Source organism: Topomyia yanbarensis, chromosome 2, assembly GCF_030247195.1.
Source record: "Topomyia yanbarensis strain Yona2022 chromosome 2, ASM3024719v1, whole genome shotgun sequence".
Classification (NCBI taxonomy): Eukaryota; Metazoa; Arthropoda; class Insecta; order Diptera; family Culicidae; genus Topomyia; species Topomyia yanbarensis.
Genome location: NC_080671.1, coordinates 340,974,881 through 341,001,024, shown reverse-complemented (window position 1 = coordinate 341,001,024; position 26,144 = coordinate 340,974,881). Strand labels below are relative to the sequence as shown.

The 26,144-nt window shown below is 38.8% G+C and overlaps 2 protein-coding genes across 5 annotated transcripts in view; one reads left to right on the top strand and one right to left on the bottom strand.

Annotated features, from left to right (window-relative positions):
- The window catches only part of LOC131684087 (dynein light chain 1, cytoplasmic), a 76,411-nt gene extending 58,288 nt beyond the window's left edge, over window positions 1–18,123 (top strand). For all 3 annotated transcript variants that reach the window (XM_058966643.1, XM_058966642.1, XM_058966644.1), the window contains one exon: window positions 16,226–18,123. In XM_058966643.1, the coding sequence (XP_058822626.1) occupies window positions 16,226–16,387 (162 nt within the window). In that variant the 3' untranslated portion in view covers window positions 16,388–18,123. The remainder of the gene's footprint in view (window positions 1–16,225) is intronic.
- Window positions 18,124–19,118: 995 nt separating this feature from the next.
- The window catches only part of LOC131684080 (putative metabolite transport protein HI_1104), a 53,571-nt gene continuing 46,545 nt past the window's right edge, over window positions 19,119–26,144 (bottom strand). The window contains exons 1-3 of one of the 2 annotated variants that reach the window (XM_058966624.1): window positions 23,682–24,115; window positions 20,052–20,953; window positions 19,119–19,917 (exon numbers count right to left, since the gene is read on the bottom strand). In XM_058966624.1, the coding sequence (XP_058822607.1) occupies window positions 19,517–19,917; window positions 20,052–20,953; window positions 23,682–23,740 (1,362 nt within the window). In that variant the 5' untranslated portion in view covers window positions 23,741–24,115 and the 3' untranslated portion in view covers window positions 19,119–19,516. Of the gene's footprint in view, window positions 19,918–20,051; window positions 20,954–23,681; window positions 24,116–26,144 lie in introns of those variants that run through there. The other variant, XM_058966623.1, reaches the window with a different exon arrangement.

Here is a 26,144-nt window from a genome sequence, read left to right as displayed (position 1 = left end):
GCTCATTAGGCCCGCTCGGAAAATATGCATACTGATTGGGTTATGTATTGAAAATTCTGTTAGACCGGAAGTCGTCATCTTGGTATTCCAAATGGCCTCAGGTATCGATATTTGGTGCCTACTCGTTAACACTGTACCGAAAACAACCATATTGTTAAAGTGCGGGACAAAAGGAAACCTCAAGATCCGACGTTTCCACTTTTCCAAAAACCTAAGGAATTGGAAAAAGCAAAAACCGTGCTACTTGCATAATCCGTGCAAAAAAAAACCTGTTCAAAAATCGTCTGTCTTTTGCCTTCAAAAGGACTTACAACATTTTTGATAAAACTCCGAAATCATCCCTTTTCCTAAAATCGTCTAAGTCTTTTGCATTGAATGTAACGCGGTTTTTTTTGCACGGTTTTCTGAATTAACACGGTTTTTTTTACACGGATTTCGCAATTAACGCGGTTTTTTTTACACGGATTTCGCAATTAACGCGGTTTTTTTTTACACGGATTTCGCAATTAACGCGGTTTTTTTTGCACGGTTTTTTTTTTACACGGTACGTATCCCCCGTGTAAAAAAAAACCTTAGTGTACTGCAATTACCTACAACCAAAAGTCGTCCATGCATTCATTTGGACCAATTTACAATTAAAAAAATAAGAAAAAATAACTACCGGAAACTCTAGTGATATGGGGTAACTCACTCCCTATCTGAATCTGAATCGTACACCGAAAAATACCCGCGCGACTATCCAAGAACACACGCGAATATGTGAATAACTACACGGCTACAAAATCGAATGTATACTCGCGAAGTCACACACACGACAAACAGGTTAATATATGAACGTTTAAGCCCTTCGCGATCATCCACGCATACCTACGCCCATGATCGCGCTAACTTTATAACACCCCAGCAATAAGGTGAGCGCTTCAGTACTTACGAAGTTACAAACGCGACCTCAAACGCAAACCCACAAACGCCCGAGTTTGTGCGATAATGTATCGGTCGCTCGAAAATATTTACCCTTCGTTCTAACAACTTTGGTCCAGTTGGACCAATCAAAAAATAATGTTCAGATTCATAGCAACATGACCGGGAACTCTAGTGATATGGAAGAAATTACTTTCTCATGTCAATCTAGTATCTGAATCCGAAATTTAAGTATCAGATTAACGGCTCGCGCGCGATCATCCAAGAACGCACACGAATATGCGAAGACACATGGTCATAAAATAGAATTTATACACGCGAAGTTACGTACACGTTAGCACACGCGACATACAAACGCACTCGCGATCGAACACGTTTACGTACAAACGTTCGAGTCCTTCGCGATGATACACGCGGTCGCGAAATCTCTACGCCCACACATATCCGAACCGTACAATGAATATACGAGAGCCGTTCAATAAGTTATTAGAAAAAGATGGAAAACACTATTTTTTTGGAAATTTATTTTTTTATTTCTCAACATAATCTCCTTTCAGCTCTACACACTTTTTCGACCGTTTTTCCAAAACTTTTATCCCGTCCAAAATAGGATTTGGAAGTTCTGTTGCAAAAATATCGATAAGCGACTTGATGACGAACGTTTCTGGACAAAACACGATTTGCGGTGTTAGCTGCCATTCAAAAACTACTTAACTGCTTAATTTTGAACTTTGCATACACATTTTATGTAAAAAAACTTAACCTCTACGTTGAGTTTTCGATATAATTTTTAAATTTTTACTCATTTGAAATAAAACAACATTATTAATTAAAAAGCAATAAAAATTAAAATCCTACGTACGTCGCTGGAGAAATCAATTTTGAATATACTGTGAAATTTTCAAAATGATCAAAAATCATTTGTTCGAGTCACATTTTCGACCGGCACAAAAAAGTGGTTTCGAGAAAAACGCGGTTAAAGTTTTCAGTACACTCGAGTTTTACATAAGAGGCGTTGCATCAGAATAGAAAATTTAAACATTTATATATTGTTTTCGTCTTCCATTTTTTGAGATATTATTTTTAACATCCTAAAGCATATTTTAAACTAAATTCCATAGTATGCAATCATTGCTAGTAACAAAACTACATCATTGATCGTACCATTCGAACTTCGTCTGTACCACTGCTAGAGATGTACCACATCACCAACACACCCAAGACCGTCAATCGCACCAATGTGCAGAACCGGAATACCGCATACCATCAAGTTCAATAGCAATAGCAGATCGAGCTTCCCCTTACCGGATACTTTTGAGGCAATATAAATATTGCAAGCTTTTCCTACGTCGATAACCATTTTGTATTCAAACCAGTTGTTATTCAGTACAGTAGCGAAATGCACCAATTTTGAAAACGAATTGAATTATTGTTTTACGCTGAACAGTAAGTCGGACTAGAAAATAATTTATATCCGCAATTAAAATGATTCAAAATTAACCATAGAAGAGATTGTATGAGTAGAAACCACAACTAGACACCGTATTGGCAGACAGCGACTATGTTCACAATGTCATTCGGCCAAATACTTTTAGATTATGATATTAGATTTAGATATGTCTAGTTTATTTAGATATGTCTAGTTTATTAACGAAATCTTTTTTTCAATAAATGTGGTTTCTTTTGAAAAAGGCTTAAACCAAAGGCCGAAACGTCAGGAAATAAACAAATTTTCGTTTTGATTGAACATGACTGAGAAAGCCGTTCAAAGAGAACCCCAAGAATTATTAGAATGTCGCGGAAAACCCGATACAGGGAAGACCCGATTTTATCAGCCCCCGATTTTATAAGCTTTTTGTCTCGATTTTTTCAGCCTCATAGAAAAATTGATAGATGGTAGTTGGATGAGCTCTAGCAAATGAACCAAGTTGAATTCGAGTAAATCCTTTCTTGAGCATATTTTTCTTAGAGAACCAAAATATGAAAAAATAAAAATTTCTATTTTTTTTAAATTTTGCACTGTCATACTCCCTTAAGGAAAATTTAAGCTAAATAATCAGAAAGAGTCGTGAGGCTATGTATAGGGACTAAAGAAAAATATTTTAAGAGCTTCGGTTTTTTAAAAAGTTAAAAAATATCTGTCGATTTTTTCGAACCCGAACCCGAGAGCTTGAAAATAAAAAAAAATCTGAGCCAGACCCGAACCTGAAATTATAAAATATAAAAAACCCGAACTCGACTCGAGTCCAAAAATTTTAAAATGGAAAAAACTCGAACCCGAGAATCAAATTTTTGTAAATCTGGAACCCAACACTTCTAAAATTTGAAAACCCGAACCAGAAAGTTTATAATTTAATATCTCGATTTGAACCCGACTTGTTATTACGGATAATCAACCAAAAATCCCGACGATATTTAATTTTAGGCACCCGAGCTGGATCCTAGGCTCTACTAAGAATGTTAGAATCGCTCGAACCTGAAATAGCACCATACGCGTTAAGTGACATGTGCATATGGAAAATAACGAATTACTGGCGAATACTGGTAGGATGAATCGGCTGTTAGCTCATGGGGAAACAAAAAGTGATGACAGTTTCAAACAACCTTGCCCATCGCACTTAACCAATATTTCTATTTTTTATGGTAAATCTGCAAGAGCAGTTTTGTATAATTTATTACATTATTAAGAGGATCGCCTGGCGTAGTGGGCAAAAAAAATCGATCGGAATCGGGATAAAAATCCGCTTAATTTTTACTATTGAATCTCTAGAATAGTCTCCCGCAATCTCTGTGGCCTCACTGAACTTGTTTTGTTTTAAACATCCATGCATTCCTCACGCATATTTACTATACCACACGCAGATTTCAATCTATCTGCAACAATTTTCGAAAAACTAGCGGTGACAAAAATAGTGTAAAGAATACACTCTAAATAACTTCTACCCAAATTTTCAAGTGAAAATAACCAATCCCGTTCAAAAAAAATGCGGACGAACATGGCCAGGCGATTCAAACAGTTTGACGTTTAACTCAACTCGCCTGTGCTAATTGCCCTTGGTTGTTTTTGCGTTTTTCAAACATGGCGGTTCATGTTTGGCTTAAGCGTAAAATAGTTTTTTAAAACAATTGGCGTGTTCTCACTTGTATTTTGTTTGTCTAGTGCACTTCATTTAGCCAACGAATGTGGGAAATTGTGGAATCGTGTGTAAGTATAGTAAAACAAGATCTCTGACCTAAACTCTTAATAAAAGTCAGATTGTGGTAAATTTTGGTGTGCAATGCCAATTTCACCATTGATTCTTCCTATAGTTTGGTGGTGATTACCTAGTGTAGTGATAAGTTTATGTGAGTTGATAATGAATCCGAAAATAAGTATTATTTGTAATTTTCATATTAGGCGATAAAGGGCGATTAAGTGGCGCGTTCCCTGGGCGATTTAAGGGCGGGTAGATCGGCTAAAAAATGACAGCGGCAAATCGCCCAAATGTTGCATTTGAAATAGCCCCCTAATTGCCAGCAATTTGCTGGCAAATTGAAGGGCAATTAGCGCATCCGAGTTGACTGGGATGGATCATTTTTTACAGTGTTTTTTCCGTGATGCAACTTGATGTGGGATACCCCTTAATAGCGTTTTTCTCGAAGCCGCGTTTTTCAAATTGGCGAACGCGATAACTCAACTAATCAACGAATTGGCTTGATTTTTTTATGAGAATGCACAATATGTTGTCGATAAACCACAGGAAACTGAATAAAAAAAATTCTCCTTATTTCAAAGAAAAGTGACCGAATTTTACAGTAAAATATGAAATTTTTCGGTTTTCATGACGTCATTTTCCGAAACTTGAAGTTTTTTCTATTTTTTTTGGTTCGTCGAGTAACTACAAGCCCAAGCTTTACAAATTTTATTGAATTTCCTGTGTTAGAAAATTTTATCAAGAGTTATCGTGTTCGCCGCGGTGCTGCTCGACGTGGAAATGGTTGGACGTCTACTCGTGGAACGCTCGTATAGCTCTGCTTGACTGAAAATATTTTTTTTTTCGTGCGCAATGAATATTTAAGTAGATCTTCTTAACATTCTACAAAAGATCCATTGTTGCCTTGCCTTCAAAATCACAAAACAGAATAACTTTTGGTTTGGTTACTTTACACCAAACGCCCCCCTTAAAGAGAATCGGTAACTGGCAGTTAGTACCATTCAAAAGCTTGCCCGACGACGTTATTTCGATTATAAGGATTTTTCAAATGCTGCAACTTTCCACTGTCAATCGATAGCGCCAACAAAATTACCGATAATTTGGGCACTCTATTTCACTTGTGCCCCAATTCGCAGTGGTTTCATCTTTTATCTTTAGCTTTGATCCTTTAAGCCACGAATTATAGAACGAGCTGAGCTATTATAGACGTGACTGCTCACTGAAAAAAATACTAGCGTATAAGCAAACAGTTCCGACTGAAATCCAATTTTAGTTGAAAGTATGTTCATTAGCCTTCCATTTATGTTTTAGTTCATTGCTACACCCGAATAAAAAAGGAAGAGCAGCTCATACTCGGATAATGCGTTTACTGCAATGTTTCTATTTCCCGACGGTGTTCAGTTTTCCGGGATTCGAGAAATAAAAATAATGTCTTGGGAATAGAGAAAAATGGATTTTTTGTAATTCAAAAAGAATATTCAAACCCGATTTATTCTGTTGTGTTTTTGCAATCAACTAAATTCTATAAAGCAAATAATCATAAATTGCAACGGTTCAGTTTGATTTTCAACCGTTCCAGGGATATTACACAAAGAGTGAGCTACAACACAAAAACTCCTATTGCGCATAACGGCAATATAGGACGACCCTTTTCGTCGGTGGTAAACATAAGCCAATCATGGTTATCTTCTAATATGTTGTTTAGTGACCCAAGACAATCATTTTGTATGGAGACGCTTTTCATATGAAAAAGTTGAAAATAAGACACAAGTCACCCCGCTGTGCACTGTAAGTTTTTCACTAGGAGACATTCTATTTTCCGTGACGAGATACGGAGAAGTAGGAATAGCGTGTTGTGGCAGGTGTGTGCGTGTCGAGCTGTACTAAGTGGAGCTGTTGGCTGGTGAAATATTTGTTTGTTGTCACTAGATCTAGTGCAAGTGCTAAAGTTTTTCTTTGTAGTAAAATACTTAGGAGTATGTGATAGCATTCTTTCAATAGAATGAAATTTCGCTCTGTTTTGATGCTAAAGTCTATACTTGACTGCCATATTGATTTGGGGTGAAATCGATTCGTGAGCATCGAAGTGATGAACGTCTGATTTATCGGAATTTTGGTTTGAAACAACTACTATTTCAACAATAGTGAAGTAGAGAACAGAAGCAGGAATGTCATCAAATATTAGCTACTTCAGCTGTTTTGAGAAATAAGGTAGTCACGGGTTGAATAACTAACGCACAGAGAAACTTTGAAATAACCGACGCATCATGCGTTTTCATCTATATCGAGAAAATGTAGTTCAATAATAAATTTATAACAATTTTAATAGTGTAGTGGACACCGGGCATTGGGGGGTAGTTTGCGGAATCCGTCTTTCTCCGTTCGCATAAGAAATATCGATATCGGCGGCGCTGGTGTGTTTTCGACCGGCGGTGGCTTATCGGCATTACTCTGGTCGATAAAATCACCGACGTAATCGTTGCTAAAATCAACGCGGCGTCCGCTTATAGGGCGTGAATAGTTATAGTGGTAAACGGACTGCTAAATATATTCACGGCAATTCCTCCACAATAAAAAAGTAAAAGTTTGAACAAGATTAATTTGATATAGCTTTGTGGTACTATCAGCGAACTGAACTTTTGGTTGGTATGCTCCGGTTGGCTTTACGAGGGAATTGAGAGAATGCTCTTCACTATCACATTAATTGATAACTTTCCAATGTTAAGGAGCTAACATTGACCATTGAATGGTGTTGGTGGCATGCTCATTCTCATTTTACGTGTAGCGAAGAATGGATCAAATTGAACTTTGAATATTTTAAGAGCAGGTTTCCAGTATGATTAGAAGGAAATACAGTCATGATTCGCTGGTTGGACCACTGCCTCTGTCCAACTAACATATTTTGTTTGCGTCAAAAATAGACCAAACGGTTATTAGTGTAAATGCATCTATTCTGAACTTTACTGTCAGTTTGATTGGTAATGTTAATTTGACATGGTACTTTGGGCATTCAGTTGCCTTTTAGTTGATAAATGGTTTAACTAGGTTAGGTCTAATTATTATTCTGTTAAGATGTGCCAAACCAGCGTATCATGACAGACGGTAATAGATCGTCTATGAGCACATCACTTTCGGCGTACCGCCGCACAGTTATCACCTTTAATACAAAAGTCGGACAAAACTTCAAAAGTGGCCTGAATTTGATGAAAACTTTACATCAAGGTAATTTTGTGACGCTGAATTCTTATTTGATGTTTATTTTTTGTTTTTTTTTATTGCCTCAAAGTTTTGGCACTTAGGGTGGTTCGAAAATTCAATATTTACAAATATAAAGTGCACTACATCCGAAAATTCATTTTCAAAAAATTAGGTGCGGTGAATTTTTTAACAGAATACACATTTTTTCAATTGTTAATAATGATAAGACAAATCTATAAATTATATTACAAACCCTGGGTAATCAAAGGCTACCATGCGTCTCCTTCAGACATATCATGAAACATCACCTTTTTTCATACCTCGGGGTAGAAAGGGGCAAAACAAGATATTGATTTTCGGTAAGTACACTAATTTTCAAGTATCATGAACAACAAGCGATCTTTCCGAACTGTTTCAAAAAAAAGTACAGCCACTTTGAATATCATAACTTTAATTTATTGTGCGATTTATTATTTGTTCTTCATGTCTGAGCGAGAAGAAAGGCTTGTATCGACTAAATCGAATGGCAACTATAAGTCCAGCGAATAACCTTTAAAATGAAACCAGTTCAATCCTAATCGGAGTCTTAACTAAAAAGATATATTCATTTAAATAACTTAGGTTTGAAAACAGTGTTTCTCAGAATGTATCATCTATTTCATCTTTGAAGTTCTGTAAAAAATCGAACTATCGGCCTCAGGACTTTATATTTTGAGAAGCTTTTATTCAACCTGTTAAGAAACAGGGAGAAATGTTAAATCATGAAAAATCTAAAATAAAATTTTGAGGTTTTGTCCGGCTAGGCGACACTGTGCGCCGTCGATTTGACATGATTACTTTCAACCGCCGATCGTTGGATTTGTTCTATTGTAGACTCAGAGTGAAATATTATAGCGAAAGAGAACGACCTGCTTGTCGCGATAATAAACGAAATCAAATAGCAAACCTTATCTGACATCTGAACAAAATTTTGTTGTCTATATTACTTATCTCTTAAAGCTATATTTACTTCGAGGAGCACCAAATTTGGTGCTATCTTCCGCTTTGGCGCTGCATTTTCCTAGAAGTTTTGCCTTTTGATGGTAACTATTGAAATCATAAAGAAGAATCCGGTTGGTTACCAACATTTCGCGATGTCAACTTTAATCTTGCTTAAAAAATAAAAAAAGATATCCTATCGAAACGATAAAACTTTTCCAATTTCGCCGTCGGGTGAAAACTATGATCAATAGTGAGCTAGAAAGGAAATGCTTGAGTAGTTTTCATTTATGTGGTCGGTTATGCCGATGCCGACCTAAAGACGCTGACAACGAGATAATGCTGGATAAATGATTTTTGTGATTGGTAGTTCAATTGAAGAAATGATTGTAGGAATGTCTCCGCTTGCGGGAGTTGCGTAGTGCAGGGTGATCCATCATGAGAGTTATGCATTTAAGGGTTAAAGTAGTTAAATAATTGAATTAAATCGCGAATTTTATTATCACTCGAAAGAACATTCTTCGTCATTTATTATTTGGAAACGACTTCTTTTAAATGCTGACTATACCAGCGCTTGAGGTCGTTCATTCAGGTGGTTCAATTTTTGATAACGCATTCCAGTATTTTAAGTGGTATCTGACTAATTCTGGAGAAAATTTGGGTTAGGACGTAAATAACATTAAGAGCCTCTATCTGTTTATTTTCTCTTCCGAATATTACGACGTCACTATACTACTTTGCACTAGTTTTCCAGTGCATATCGAAAGCCGACGTTTTTTAATAGACCCCAAAGAGAATCTCTCATTGTTACTTACGTCCTAATCCAGATTTTCTCCAGAATTACTCAAGTAATGTTATCTGTCACTGCTTCAATCGTTACGTATCCACATAGACTTTTCACTTTACATAACAAAACCCCATAGAAATAAAGTCTACAGTAGTAATATCGCACGATCTAGGCGTCCAATTGACAGCAACCTGATATTCGTAAGTTTCTAATATTGCTTGACCCCGACCAACAGAGATTGTTAAAGCTAATAGGTTCTAAGCACTACTGTCTTGTGTTCTGAAAATCTACTCCTCAGGTTGTCGAAACTGAAGGTAAACATCTCTCAAAGGGATTTTATCATTAAATTTCTAAAATTGTCTCGGCGTATGCGGGCGACTGAAGGTTTGTAAGAAAAAGGTATTCTACATGAATGAACTACTGCGGAAAACTTCCTCAAAAAATGATATAACATTTTGAAGAGTTACGAATCACGACCACGCGGACATTAGAAATACAGCATGAGAGAGTAAAATCATCCGCAAATGAATTCTATGTTATCCAAACTATTTACCTCTTTCTACACTACATGAAAATATCTGAAGATCAACACATGCAAATATTTGTTCTTGTAAGTCGGTCATCCCACTTAAAATTCATAATTAATAAAACAGCAAATCGTTAGAACTTCGGAAGGAGCGGTGGAAAGTTTCATAAGAACTGGGTATGGTAGACTGTGAATCAATTATTTGTGTCATGCATACTTGAATTATCCGTAGCGTTTTTCTAAAATTAGATATTTGAATAATTAATGGGTGTTCAATAAAAAATGAGAATGATTTCAATACCTTTCTGTAATTAAAGTAAAGAGCGTATTTTTTTTCTCTTCAAGAAAATTGCTCTCTGGACTCTCTAGAAATGGGTGGCTTGTTTCTTTTCGCTCGGGTGCTGTCAGTTCAATCGAAGATGGCGTCGAAACAGCAAGCACTTCGCGAGCGGTACGGTTTTACGAAACGCATGGTCGTCGTGGAAAAAAGTTTACGGTAGACCCCTTTCGAGACGAAAACGTGCCCGTGAGTACAGTTTACCGGATCCTGGCATCCCTGAGCTTGGCGCGAAAGGCCGGTAGCGGCCGTCCGGCGAAGATAATGACGAAAAAGAAGAAGGAAGCGTTGAAAGAAGCTGTTCGACAACAAGGACGGAACGAGCTTGCGTGACGCTGGCCGAAAATATCACTGCTCCCATACCTTGATTCACCGAACCCTCAAGATGGAGGACATTATCTGACGGAAGAAGACTTGGTCCCCCGAATACAGGGGCCAGCAGATAGCGATCGCAGTGCCGGTGAATGACGAAGAACTACCGCGGGGCGTCGTTAATGCTGGACGACGAAAGTTACTTTTTGCTCTCGTAGACCCACATTCCAGGAAATGACAGCTACTATTCCAGTGACAAGTCAGCCACACCCCCGAAATAAAATATAACTTTAAGCATAAATTAAAAAAAAAAGTTATCCTGTACATATCGAACAGAGGGATTTCAAAGCCGTGGTTCAAACCCAGCGGTCTGGCCATTGATCAACAGGTGTACCAGGAGGAGTGTCTTGAGAAAATTCTTTTGCCGTTTTTAAAGGAGCATGATGCGGATGGGAAGTACGTCTTCTGGTCGGACATGGCGTCTTCCCATTGCGCCAAGAAAACTCTGGAGAATCTTGTCCAGAAAAAGACACCGTACGTGCCGAAAGAATCCGAACAACTTGCCCCAGTGCAGTCCGATTAAGGATTTTTTCGGCTCCCTCAGTGCTCTAGTGTGCAAAAATAATTTGCGGGCCAAGGATACGAGGCAGTTGATCACCAGCATCCGGAATTGTATCCGGAAGATGGGCGTCAATGTCGTCCAGCGCTCTTGTGAGAGCATCGCGACTATGTTGCGTCGTACGGCTGAACAGGGCCCCTTCTCCAATATTCATTGACGTTGTCTTTTGGAAGAATAAACATTATGTTTTAATAAAAAATACTGAATTCGCTGAAATTTTTGTTTTTGTTTGTTAACAACCTGATTGAAAATATTCTCGTTTTTGATTGAACACCTATTGATTGCGCTTAATTTTATATGACCGCGTACAAAAAATTGATGATATTTGTCGTAGTTATTTTAAGCAGGGTTGGAATATTCAAATAGTATATTTGTTTTTAAAAGTTCACTAAAATGAAATATTCAGACGGCGCCGGTGGTTGAGTGGTAAGCGTGACCACCACTCACCCCAGTTGGTCTGGATTTGATCTCAGCCGAGTGTGTTGAGATTTTTCTGGGGTAAAGATTTCTGTTGCCAAGCCTTCCTTCAGAAGAGAAGTATCGTCGCCAGTCCCTGCTTCATGAGTTGATGGGTCGATATCTAATGCAGATAATGGAGTGACCTCTCTGGTGTCGGCATTTGGCCTCGTAGCGGAAATAGACCGACGGAAAATAACTCGAACATGAAGAATATTCAATATTTTGATTCACTTTTGGCACGGACTCCCTCGACATGATACTGTACCTTGACATGGACTTTTCCATTATTGCTATCATTCATGAACACACGCAAATATGCACGTAACCCCGCGATTATTAAATCGAATTACACGGGAAGTCACATATGCGAAAAACTCAAACATACAAACGCTTGAGTCCTTCGCGATCATCCACGTTAGGGTGACCATATCAAGCGAGTAAAAAACCAGGACAGTTCAAAGGGAACTACCTACATCCATCACCTCTTAATCGATTGTGCCTGCTCCCTAGATTTTCGACAGGTAAAAAGTTCCAGGTTCTGGCAGGCAGAGCTACTGCAGTAATACATTTCTGGGCTCGGGCAGGCATAGCTCAGCCAAAAAGTCTCATGAGAATTCGATCACCGAGCTCTTTTCTTCAGATTTGTACACACACAGTTTTTGCTTCATAGCCATCAGGGAAGGCCACATAATGTTGTTGGGGAAATCGGCAATTATGAATTTAGCGGATGAAACGAAATCATCTGTGCATGACAGGCGAGGAGTTATCAACACTAAACACACGTCATTGAAGTAAGCTAGAAACGTAAACGGTCCCAAGTAACTCCCTACGCTATTCCTGATTTAAAAATAAGTACCTGACAATCTCTAATGACAACCATTATATCTCGATTTGAAATTAAGGATCGAAACATCTGCAAAAACTACCGTTGATTACAAATTTCTCAGTTTCTCTTTTAATTTTTTACAATAAGTAAAAATAATAAAATAAAATGCTAAGAATGTCGGTCTTTCAGATCTTGTTGACGCAGTTTGCTGCTGCGTGTTGAGATCCTTTTCCTTGGCGGTGAATCCGCTTGGGGTTCATTCAGTCTGCCTTCTCTCGCGTTATCGTTCCCGTCCATGTCATCATCGGTACTGCTTTCTTGCTGTTCACGATCAGATGTTCTTATTTGTTTCTTGTTCTTGCAGCTCGCTGTTGTAAATCCGTCTTCATCGGTATTTTCTTCTTTATTGGCGATGTTAGTTGTTGGTTTGGGAGCGGTTGTCGTGGTCGTTGTACCTGCATTATTGGTTAATTGGATCGTTGTTTTTGGCTTATCTGAAGGTGTCGCTGGCTCCTTGTTAGAGTTGGCTGTAGTAGATGAGTTTTGACTAGTTGCTTCGGCGCATGTTTTTCCGTAGTGGGCTGTATGGTTACAGAATTAGCATATTGGGGTCTGCCTGGGATATGTGATTAGCGTTGTTTGCTTATAGGTTACGCCGTCCCTCGGTGATTTGCATTCGATAGTCATGTAAGAAGGTATTGGTTTAATCACTCGCATCCTCACAATACGAACGGCGTTTGGAATGCCGATGAAAAAAATTCTCCAGGTGTCATTCGTAATGGATTCTACTTCTCGATATTGCGACATGATTTGTTTGATGTCATCTTTCTTAGTGCGCGAGAACAAATGGTGGATACGCACGTCCACCATGCCGTTTTCCATATGCACGGGGATCTTTATTCTGGTGTTATTAAATTTGACCTCGTGTTGCATGTTGTTCTTTGCAATTAAGTTTTCGGCCTGTGCTAAGCTTCTAAACGTGATCGAAACACAGTTTTAAACGTGATGTAGCTGAATGTACGTAACTTCAGCGAGATTAAGCTCCATTTTCACTTTTACTAATTGCTCCACTTCCTGAACTGTGGGTCTAACACGAGTTTTATTAAAGTTGATCGAAATCGTGTTATCCCGTAGCACGGGCACTTTTGTTTCATTTGGCAAACTCATTTCACTCCGCAACAATACAATATTGTTTGTGCACTGATACGATATGGACTGATTGTGCGATAGGCACCAATCAGCTTGTAGGTAGATTTGACTGTTTCACTTGTGCGGGATGTGAAGACAAACTGTTTCATCGCTATTGATAGCGACCAGTTTGGTCCACAACTGGAATCATTTCGATTTGTTCGACTGTCAAGTTTCCTTGTAAACGGACTACAGGTCATTAATATGCTATGTACATACGAACGGCTTGATCTTTTCCTTTTCAATTTTCACGTAAGAGAAGAAAGTTGTGAGTTTAAAAAAGACTGCGATCTGAACCTGAGGAAATAAAGCGAAGACTCAATAAAGAAAAATATTTTAGGCTTACAGGGCAAAAACCAGGACAAATCAAGCGTTTTCCTCGACTTCCCAGGACACCAGGACAGTCATTGAAAAACCAGGACATGTCCTGGGAAACCAGGACGTATGGTCACCCTAATCCACGTACACCTATTCTCACAAAAAGGCAAACTTGATAACACTACTGTGCTAAAGTGAATTTTTCCACACTTATGAATTAACATAACATAATCACAAAATATAAATATTTGATATTAAACCTTATGAAGCAACGTAATTTCATCATAAGATGGCGGCTGTGCGGCGTACTCCCCGAAATTTTGACCTAGAACCAAAACCTAAATTTTCTGATCTCTTATGATAATAGCAAGCGACATACGTACGGATTTTTTTTTAAATATTTTGATTATTCGCGAAATGGCGCACATTTGAGTGAAAAAATACCGAAAATGCCATAAAATCGACACAAAATTACTAATTAAATTTTCCTATAAAATATGGAGAAATCAATTTCGAATATACTATGAAAATTTCAAAGCGATCTAAAATTATTTGTTCGAATTACATTTTCGGTCAGCTCAAAAAAGTGGTTTCGAGAAAAACGCGGTTAAAGTTTTTAGTACATTCGAGGTTTACATAAGAGACGTTGTGGCAGAATTGAAAATTAAATTTGAACATTTCTCTATTGTTTTTTTCTGCCATTCTTTGGGATATCAATTTTATCATCCTAAGACACCTTTGGGGCTAATAAATAAAATTCGACTTTTTAAAAATTCTACAGTGTTGTAACCCCTCAACCCTCCTATCATCTGCCTTGGACTGACTTGCGCTGCCATTGCCACACAAAACACTGCAAAATGACTATCCGCATGCATCTCGTTCCAAATACTCTTTTTTATTATTTTATTGGGTACGGCTTAATACCTTAGCAAAAAAGAACTGTGGATCTTATCTGTTTCTTTAAAAAAATAAAAATTAACATCAAAAATACCTGCCCGTCGGTTCTTGCTGACGCAGTTTGCTGCTGCGTGTTGAGATCCTCTTTCTTGTCGATGAAGCGTTAGTTGCATTGTACGCCGCAACTTGGAGATCATTCAGTCTGTCTTCTCGCGCGTTATCGTTCAGTTCCATGTGCTTTCTTCCTGTTCACAGTCAGATGTTCTAATTTAGTTATTTTAGTCGCCGAGTTGCTATCGTACAAAGATGATGATGTTGGTTGTTCATTTGGAGGTGCTAGGTACAATCGTTGTTTCTTCGCTATTGGTAGTTGGTTTTGTGTTACTAGGCGTAATTGGCACTGTTGCTGTAGTATTTGTTACTGTCCAATCCGCAGTTATTGCTTTAACAACGGACAAGAAAATTTATGCATCAGAACAAGTACCGTTTGAGTTACTTGAGAGCTACTAAGAAAGAAAACTGGCGCCAGAAACGTTGGCGCGAGAAAAAAGTACTCGTTGAGACACAGGGAAGCTTTGCCAGGACGCGCGGAAGTCTTATAAAACGATCAACAGCACAATGAAAAGCACCGCGACACCGGTCCCGCGGTTCGTGTTAAAGTCGCACGAAAAAAAAATGTGCATGCCATCACAATGAATTAAAAATTATTTGAAAAGTAGTATTTTTTTCTGTAATTTTACGTATTTTTTTACGAATTTGTTAATAGAATTTGGAAAAAAACAAATGTTATTTTTCTAGAAATAGTAGCTGTCTTTATTTTATGTCGATTGATATACAAAAATATGAAAACTAATTATCTTTTTCTGTATTTCTACATTTTTCGTCGTCCCATTTTTTCCGATCAAATTTAATTATTGAATTATAAATATTCCATTTCATTATGAATGTTTCGCTTTTCTTCAATCAGTCGCAGTATAACATTCTGCGAGGCTTGCCGTGTGGGATAAGCATCGTTTCAGTGAAAAGTGGCGAATAGAACAACGTCATCGCTTCCACTTTAGCCCGTACGGGGTTTGGTTCGCTGCTTCCTCGGGTCGCTGCACCATGCTAGTCAAAATGTCCTAGTCTGGTGTGCTAGTTTATTTTCGCTTTGAACTTTAGTTTCGGTACCCTCGCGATGTTCTCGTCATTTATGATAGCGCAACTTGAAAACTGAATCGGGTCCGGTGAATATGAGCAACCCTTACATCACCAATAAAATCTCACGTTATTTGAGCTGTTGTTCTTAAGGTACTGTGTGATTTGAACATAATCTTAAAGCAATGCTAATTTAATCATTTACATAAATTTAAAGCTGTACGAAGGTACAGGACACGCCACAAAAATATTAACTATGGATTTTGCTCGAGCTATTCTAACGCGACAACAGCAGCAGTGTTGGAAAAGGTGGAATAAAATCCATTCTCAATATTTTTGTAAACTGCGACTTGTGTCCCGTCGCAAAAAAAAACACTAGCTTAAAATGTCATTCAGTGTAAATTAAACACAGAGTGATACATAACTATTGTACTTGGTTCTCAAAATCGGCTGGCGTCAACGTCCTTTGGCTGTACCTAGTATACACATCAAGCTAATCGCAACCTTTTTATTCTTCTCATCTTCCAGGACATTGCCGCCTATATCAAGAAGGAGTTCGACAAAAAGTACAACCCCACCTGGCACTGCATCGTCGGTCGAAACTTTGGCTCCTACGTCACGCACGAAACGCGCCACTTTATTTACTTCTACCTGGGACAAGTCGCCATCCTTTTATTTAAGAGCGGTTAAATTCGAGTACTAGGATCTTTCATAAGTAGCGCGTATTTGTTGTATACAGAGAAAAGAGCAGCAGAGCAGAGGAGGTGGAGGATGCAAATCGAGCAGCAGCAGCAAGCAGTAGCAGCAAGCAACCGCAAAGCAGGAACACATTCTATTTACTATTACTTCTACTATTATTAACGATTATTATAAAAAAAACCAATGCCCATCAACCAAACCGACGACGTCAGTGAAATGCACCTGGACAGCAACGAGGGCAGCTGAGACTGGACACGGCTGTATGTGTGCGTGTGATACCCGGACTACGATGGCTGTGGTAAAAGCGTGGTCCGGGTCAACTATTACAAATCAGCGTAGTAAACAGAAAACAGCACTTCGGGTTGAGGTTCGATTTGTAGTTTTTAATCACTTTCCGAACCATATATAGCAAAATCAAATAAGACGCTAAACCTTTTTGGAATGAAACATCTTATAAAAGCACTTTAGCGAAAAGAAAAGTAGATAATTGATGATGATTTGATTACAAGTAAAATCTTTGATTGATAAACTGAATTAATCCTGGTTAGAGCAAATTTACTTTGTAAACATACATACAAATTAAAACTAAATGCGTTAAAATGTTGTGTTCTTTTTTAGAGTCACTTTATACAATTAATCGCCGGTCCTGATTTACCCTGTGAACTAATTAATGAAACGGAACGCTAATAAATGATGATAACCATGGTATACAGAACGGCGCCCGAATGTTCTTTCTTTTATTTTGTGATGGTGTTTACGCACTTTGACGAATTGCAACTTATCAAGAATGGACACTGTCGTGATACAACATGTTAATTGAATAGTTTTGTTCTTTATTCGTCCCGTTTCGACACATTCGACCCTATCTCGTTGTTTGAGACCAAAATGTAAAACTCGCCTTTCTATACCAATTGTGGTATGTGTTCTCCCTTGAATCGTTCGAAAGCGTCCTGTCGTTTTGTCAGTGTATGTACGTGTGTATCATTACCGATAACAAAAGGTAAAAATAAAAATGAAAATCAATTTTGTGCAACTTTATGACGAATCCATCATATTCATAACTCGTCCAGCAACTGAACGACGGTTCGAAAGTTTTGTGCGTCAATCAGTTAAAATTTTGCAAATAAATAGACTACTCACAAACACGCATTCACACGCAGGTTACAAACCAATAGCTATAGTAAGAGCATCGAATACCGAGGTCAGGAAACAGTGGATTGATTTTGGACAGCCACAGCAACAAACTGCGAGAGATGGAAGAGGAAGTTTTCTCAATAAGTATTGCTTTTGACAGAACGAAGAATAGATTTATTTTATACAGTGACTCAATAAGCACCCAGTCAGTGACCGTAGAAAATCAGAAACCACGCGCGTGATCACTTCACAATTTCTTTCCAAAGAACCGTCGCAGTGCCGACAAAAAACGTTCAGATAAAATTATCAAAAATAAAAACAATTTTACGAAAAATACTGCACATGCCGATGTTCAAACGATTAATTTAACCGCAGAAAACGTTAAGAAAAATCCAACAGATTTGAATTTACCCAATCAAATCAATTTATGTACTTCTCATTAGCTATTATATGAATGGAAATATTACAGTATTTTTGTGTAAAGAAAACAAAATGCAGTGAAACAAAAACATGCCGAACACTCATTGGAGATAGATGCTATTAATTGAAAACTGAATCGTATAAATAAAAGAAAAAAAACAGGAAACACATTTCGAACCAAAATGTAAAACGAGTAGTTTTTTTTTATTTTCGTTATTTCGCTATCACTGTACTATCCGTTTTCATCTCTTGCTTTCATTTTCCGTGGGTTATAATTTCATGATGACAGCCTTCCGAAATCAATAGCGTTGTGTTGCAGTGCAATTTGGGTAAAACTCATGCCAGGTGGGAAATAAAGGGCCCTATTCTCACAGTCACGTCACCAAGTGACTAGAAAAAAATTTCCTTCTAGTCACTAGGTGCCGTGACTGTGAGAATAGGGCCCAAAGTGTTACACTTATTCAAGAAGTATTAGCGCATTTCCAAAAATTCCACGCTGTGCATGCCAACCGAAAGGAGCTGCCCTGTATATAATCTCAAGTTAACCCCGTGTTCTGTGGTATCCCCTATCTACTTGGTAGCGTCACGCTTTCATGAACATTTGCGTTAACACAAATTCATGCATATCTATTTGTATAACGAAAGGCTGATTCCGATCTCAAGTCTGCGAATAATAAGCCCTGGGCTATGCAACGTTGTTTACAGACTGACTACCGGTGCGAGTAATGCCAAAATCGACGTAATAGAGTATAATGTAGATGGCATCCACACAAACCCAGGTCTTGACCTTCTTGAATTTCCCCAGATGATTCTGAAGGCGTGGGTATTTTTCGAAGCTAATAATAAATTATTTGTTTACATCGATATGCAAAATTATGTTTCGAAAAAAAAAACAAAAAGTAGGTAACCGCTGCGCACAGGCCCGGGCCAGACCACGAGATACACCAGCATATCACAATACGTTTAATTCTCTTTTCCAAAATGTACCTTAAATTTTATGGGGCGAAGTGTATGCGATATGGCCATGTCAGCGGAGTGTATGCGATATCTGTAAGGAGATAAACTATAATTTCTATGTTTTAGTTTCCTGGGTAAGTCGTAGAACCGTGAAATTTGTAGTAGTAAAGAGTTTTACTAGACATTTTCTCAAAGAGGATAAGATAAAAAATTATAACAATTTCCATTTTATTTAAATTAAAAATTGTGATTTTCCAGTTTAAGTAAACATGTTTAAAACTTACGGCTCATATAAATACAATCAACTACACGTTAGATCACGTCAAGCACTTTGATGTACAACAAGTTACCTACAATAATAAACACAAGAGGTACTGATTCGAAAGCGTAGTATAACGTGTAATACGAGACTCTTTTCGAACAGAGATAAAACTCTCATGTTCCGCAGACAGATAATAGTAATTAAGATTCCAGCTCAATAGATTCATTTTCTTCTTCTGAGTCCTATATCAGGTATGCTACCAACTGTCATTGAGATTGTGCGTCGTTCGTTCATTGATTATTCTAACTTAATTCTACTTGAACCCTATCTAATTTGTTCCATCTGGTTTACAGTCTACTGCTCTCGGCAGGTCGCATTCCGAGGACACTGCGCCCGTTCGATTGTGGTCCTCCAACGCCGTTGATGAAATCATCCGACTGGAAAGTGCTATTCTCGTGACCCATCTCTACCTGACTCCGGACCTCTTCGGTTACCGGTTCTGGCTTTGGTCCTTCCATGAAGAACATCGTCAGCAGGAATAACAGGCTGCTGATTCCGTAAAAACCGGCATAGAAGAGCATAATCGAGCCTCGATAGCCGATAGCCTTGGCCAACGGGTCAACCAGAATGGGAAGATTGCCTCCGATGTTGTTCATCACAAACAGGAACACACCAACGGTGGTCGAGCGAACTTGCAGTGGCACGATTTCCACCAGAACGGCGAACACGATTCCGAACCACATTTCAGCTGCAAGAAAAAAAAGCTTGTTAGTGATGTAAAACAATACGCGCGATCATGCGTCTCCATGATAAAATATTGAATGGGAACACAAGATTGCACATCCTTTAGATGATGATTAATATCTAGATAAGTAAACTTACCGAAGAAGTAACTGATTCCGAGGGTAATCATCGCCCACAGAGGTTCGTAGTACACGGAACCGAAAGCAAACGGAGTAGCAATTAGCTGACTAATGGCGAGGCATACCACTCGAGAACGGATTCCCATCTTTGCGACAAATTTGTCCGAAACGATTCCACCAATCACAACTCCAATGCTACCAATTCCGATGGTCACGGCAAACAGCCACCAGCCGAGATCCACATCCGGGAAGTAGATGTTGTAGTACAAATCGGCATTGTAAGCAAAGGTCATACCACCGCAGTGACGAATGGAGGCAGCAATCATCAGCAGGATAACACGTGGCTGCATCAGTGCTTGCATAAGCGATACCTTAGTTTTACCGGTCGTTTCCTCGCCAATGCTTTGCCGTTCGGGTTCCTTCAGGGTAGTGCCAGTCAGGATTGCAATGAATATCGCCAGTACTCCAGTCCCATAGTAACACACGCGCCATCCCTGATCCCAAATATTCAACTTGGTGATGTAACGTCCGACGGGAAAAGCAATACCGTAGCCTCCGTAGATTCCCCAATTGAAAATAGCCATCACAAGGGCACGTTTGCTTTCTGGGAAAATATCCGACATAATACCGGTAGCGAGTGGGTTGCATCCGGCCTCGCCAGCAGCCATAACCATACGCAGCAGAATCAACTGCCAGTAGTCCTTTACAGTGCCCTGGAAAATAATAGCTAGCGCAAATACCAGCGTGCACACCGTCAGCATTCGGACACGGTTGAATCTGTCGGCGGCGAATCCCAGCACCACTCCCATCACAGTGAACACGGCAATGAAACTGGGTCCGGCCAGCAGCTGGTATTCCAACCCCAGACCGTTGTAGTTCCATTCACAGTAAACTGTCCCATTGAGGTGTTGTCGGTGGCAGCTGAAAGAAAACGGAGAACGGTTTGTATTAGCAGTTCGACATGAGTAGCAGTATGCGGAGGAAGCTTTCGATGCATCGGAATAAGCTTTCGTCGGTGTTTTTAGGGTGTAAGGGGGCGCTGTAGAATTTTATGAAAACTATTTTAATGGCATAAAATGTACATTACGGTCTTAAAAGCCAGATAGAAACCCACAATAGCGTTTACCCAACAAACAATCATAAAACAATAGATATTATGGTTACTACTGTTTCAACATTGTTCGACGCAGAGTTCTCACAGCACATTTACGATAAAACTTCCTGCAACAACTAATTTTACTGTCCAGCGAAAAAATGATACAGTAAATTCACATTAAATGTTACTGTTTCTGAGCAAAAAATGTTTGGATAAAAGTCTATCTTTTTTAATGTCAAGATACATAACCACCTCCCATTTTTTACTGCTAAATTTGATTTTACATTAAAATTTACTGTCGAAACGTTGGTGTTTATTGTTTTTGTATTGTAGTGCAATATTAGACTTTATTGTAAATTATTGTAAAATTACTGTACTGTCACAGTAAAAATTATAATTTTGTTACTGTAGATTTCTGTTCGGGAAGTGATATGTTCAAATATGGAAGGCGGAAAAAATATATAAATGCTTAAATTTTCAGTTCAGCCGGAACGCCTATAATATATACCTGTATAGAAAACTTTAACCGCGTTTTTCTCGAAACCACTTTTTTGAGCTGGCCGGAACCGTGTCTCAAACAAATGTTTTTTGATCATTCTGAAGTTTAACGGTATATTCAAAATTGATTTCTTCAACGACGTACGGACTTTTTTGTTGAATCATTTTTTTTTTTAATAATCAATTTTGTATCGATTCTTATGACTTTTTCAGCGTTTTTTTCAGTAACAGTCTTTAAGCAGTGCGGATCTTTAAAATCCCCGCCGATTTTGGAAATAAAACCGACTTGTCGAGTAGCTTTCGAGAGCCTTTGCCCCTCGATCTGGTAGTCGTAAAGTATCCTATTGACTATGCGGTGGAAAGTCATATTCTGACATTTAGCGATGTTAACAATGAACCAATTTCTACGACACCAGGCGACGAATCTAACCAGAAGCTCTTGAAGTCGAACGCAGTCGTCGATATGGCGGACTACGAGGTACAATTTCAAGTCATCGGCGTAAACCAGCTTGCACGCAAAACTAAGAAGGAAAGTAACGTCGTTGAAGAATAGCACAAACAGTAGTGACCCCCTGTTGCTGCCTTGTGTGACCCCAGATTTGTTCGTAAACTGAGAAGAGACGCAAAAGCCAAGCTACACACGAAGGATTATATCACGTAAGTAAGAACTCAGCCATTTAACAAAATTGCGCATCTCACCCAACCTGGACATTTTCTTTAGAAGTATTCGATGGACAATTCGGTCAAATGCTGCTTTTAAGTCGGCATACACTGCATCAATTTGTGCCTTTTCCTCCGTCTGCGAAATGCAAGTTGAAGTGAAGTGCTTACGGATCGTCCTGACATAAACCCATGTTGGTCGGTAGGGATGTAGCTTTTGGTGCGCGAAAGTACAACGGTGCTCACAATTTCAAATATCTTGGATGCTGCCGATAAGTTAGTTATGCCGCGGTAGTTCCTTACATTTCGACGATCACTGCTCTTATAAACTTGGAACATGACATACCTGAATTACTGGACTTTGCATCGGAATAATCTTTGACTTAATGCAACAAGCATTAAGAGCTGCTGAACAGCGGTTTCGACAAATTATATTATCAATTAAGCCAAACAAAACTTTAATGGTTTTTTCACGAAGGAGCGAATAACAACCGATGCTCACGTTGGAATTATATTGGATTCCAAACTGAATTGGTCCACTCACATTGAGTTCAGAGTGAAGAAAGCGAGCATGGCCTTCGAGCAGTGCAGACGAACTTTCGAACACTTGGCGTTGCTTTCACCATAACTCCGACTGCTGCTCTTTAAGTCCTTCTGAATATCAAACCATTACGAATACACTTCAAACAAGCAGCATGTGCAAGTAGTTAGATGAGGTGAAGATATTCTTGCTGCCAGCGAAATTGCATACATATGGCGGGGTACAATCGGCCCTTCAACAGAACTTGTCCGGCAAAATTATAACCTTCTGCTTCGATAGTCAGGCTGCAATCAAGGCCCTTAGCTCAGACAAATCACGGTCCAAGCTAGTGATAGCGTGACGAACCCAAATCGAAGAACTGAGCATTGTCAACACTATCTACCTTGTCTGGGTGCCCGGACACCTCCGGTATTACTGGAAATGAATGGGCTGATGAATTGGCTATGGCAGAAGCAGCGATTGATATCATTGGATCCTGAGCCCACTCTGCCCGGTGATATCGAAAAATTGACTCCATTTTTCGTAACTCCACTGCGGCATGCTGACTAGGACTTTAACCGGTCACTGCAAACTCAATTACCACATGGCAAATATTAAGCGCGCTGAGTAATTTTCAAGTGATCTTTGTGAATCCAATTACAAAACCTCATATCATCTGTTAGGGAGACTGAGGCTAGTTGGCGGTATTTTCAGTATTCGTATTTTACTGCTTTGATTAAGGTAGGTCTTGCAAAATAGAACACGTATAAAAGGGCAGACTGTTGGCAACATCCCTGAATTTTATTAAAGTGTTTGTTGCATTGTATTTGTTTTTATATACAAAAATATGTGACGCGGATAATTCGGCAACTTACCCCGTCCCCGGCTTCTTTTTTGCTTTTGTGGACCCCCTTGGCATCGTAGGTTTGTCCATAGATTTTTAGCTGGTAGGTCAACTGAGAAATAACGATCGCCGTACCGTTTTTTCGCTGCCGAAATCAAAGACGTAGCTTTGTCCCGTTTCCGAATATAATCACACCACTGTGCATCGACTCTTTTCCGGTTGGGATCACGTGAATAGAGTGTATGTGCTAGATTTCGTATGTAGAATTGCTTGTTTGATTTCTGCTGATATCCAGGGCGTTTGTCTGTCCTTCACCGTGATTACCTTTTCAGGTGCGTGCCGATCCATGATGCTCTGGAGTTCAGCTGTGAGGAGTTCTGCTTTGAAGTTTGTGTCTCTGGTGGTTAGCATATTGTCGAGGGTGCGTGTTTGGAAGTCGGCTTGAAGTCGAAAAGTGTCTATTGAACGGAAATCTCTAACTGTTATTCGATAGGTTTCCGGTTTCCGAATATCTGATATGAGAAAGATGGTTTCATAATCAGAGATGCTATTATTCGTTGCTGTGATGATTGACTGCGGTGAGTTAGTTATTAGTAGATCAATGGTAGTGGCACTGTAATCTGTGATCCTTGTTGGAGCAGTGGGAAGTATAGATAGATTGAAAGCGTCGTAAATGCGCAGTAGTGCTGCATGGTTTCCAACGGCGTTTGGGGCAGATACGTTTATGTTACTGTTGTATGTCGAAAAGAAGCTTTTCATATTCCTGTGCGAAACTCTGATTACCAACGTGGGGGTTGTAGATTGTTACAATACCGATATTGAGAGTGTTGATTCTGGTCTGGATGACGAGGAATTCAAATCTTTGTTCAATTGGGACGTCAGGGTTAAAGGTTGATTGAAGAACAGGTACAGGGATGGAACGTAAAAAAATCAAATAGATCATTAAATAATTCTTTCAAGATATGTAGTGTACTGCTAGTGAATGAAATGAATCGTATGGCATGGTCTTAGATGAAATCTGTAATTATATGAATTAAAAAAACAAGGAAGTTAAATTGGGCGAGGACACAGAATTAGCACATATTTAAAAATTGCTGTTAATTTTGATGTAGATCAAAACAAATGGTTCATAGCTGTTTAGTATTTAGTCCGGAAACATTTTTGTTTGAAAACAGTCTCTATACAATGGGGGACGCTTTCAATCAGCTTACAATATCACTCCATTAGAATTAACAGATCTCTAACTTCAAACTATGATCATTCTGATTCATTGAGAACCAGAGATCATTTAGATTCTTGGATTTCTTCGCTTTGGCGTGTTTTGCACGTTGTTCCACAGATTTTCTATTAGATTTAGGTCTGGGCGGTGTGCTGGCCATGAAAAAACATTCACCATCTGATCAAACAGCTACTGTTCAACGTATCGGGATGTATGCTTAGGGTCATTATCATGCATAATTGTTTGCAACATAGACCGGAAGATGGCTCCCTATGATCCTACAATATTTGCTAGTGCTGATACTGATCCATTTTGCCATCAATGTTCACGATTGGCCCCATACCGTGCCACGAAAAAACATACACAATACAACCACCATCGTGTTGTGCTGATTTTATGGTACCTATACTGATGATTATGATGCCTCTTTACTGGAAATTAAACGTAACATTTACTGTCCGACCCAAATCGATTTAATTTCGACTCATCGCCTCAAAAAACCTTTCTCCATAAAGTTGCAGACTTATTTCCGTCCAACTTATCAAGGTTTGTTCTAACCGTCGAATTGTTTTTTTTAGAAATAAGTGGTTCATGTTGTGCAATAAGGAAGATCAAAAGCTCTTCAGACGTCATATTCGTAGAGTTTTTCTGCTCACTGACACGCCATGATCTCGCTCAACGATGTTGTTGGATTTCAGTCGACGAAAGGATGGATTATTTTGATTCCATGGTGAAAAGATGATCTTCAGTAAATGACGTTTATCGCGTTGGGGGCATATGTTTCAGAGAATTGGTTCTAATCTGTTGCTCAAAACATTTTATTGCATTATATAACCGTTTCCTGGAACATCCGGCATATTCCGAGAATTATTTCACGCTATTTTTGGTATTTTTCACGTGGAAAATTAATTTTTTGGATTCGTTGGTGCATGACGCACTTTAAGCCATCGATAAAAGATATTATCCGGATAATATTCAGAAATAAAGTATTTGAAAGCTTACTTTTTATGAATATACAAGGTTTGTTTTGTATTTTTCATTTATTCGGGAAATAGACACAAAAAACTTCAAGTGTACTAATTCTGTGTCCACACTTTTTCAACCACAAAACACGTGTTTCCTCAGAATAACAGCTACAAACAGAATATAGCAGCACTCACTAATTCAACTACAACAAGGATAGGTAGATTGCACGCATACAATGTGTTTGGAACTGTGAAGTAACTATAACCCGCTCCACACGCGCTGAAATGGAAATATATGTAAATGTTCTAA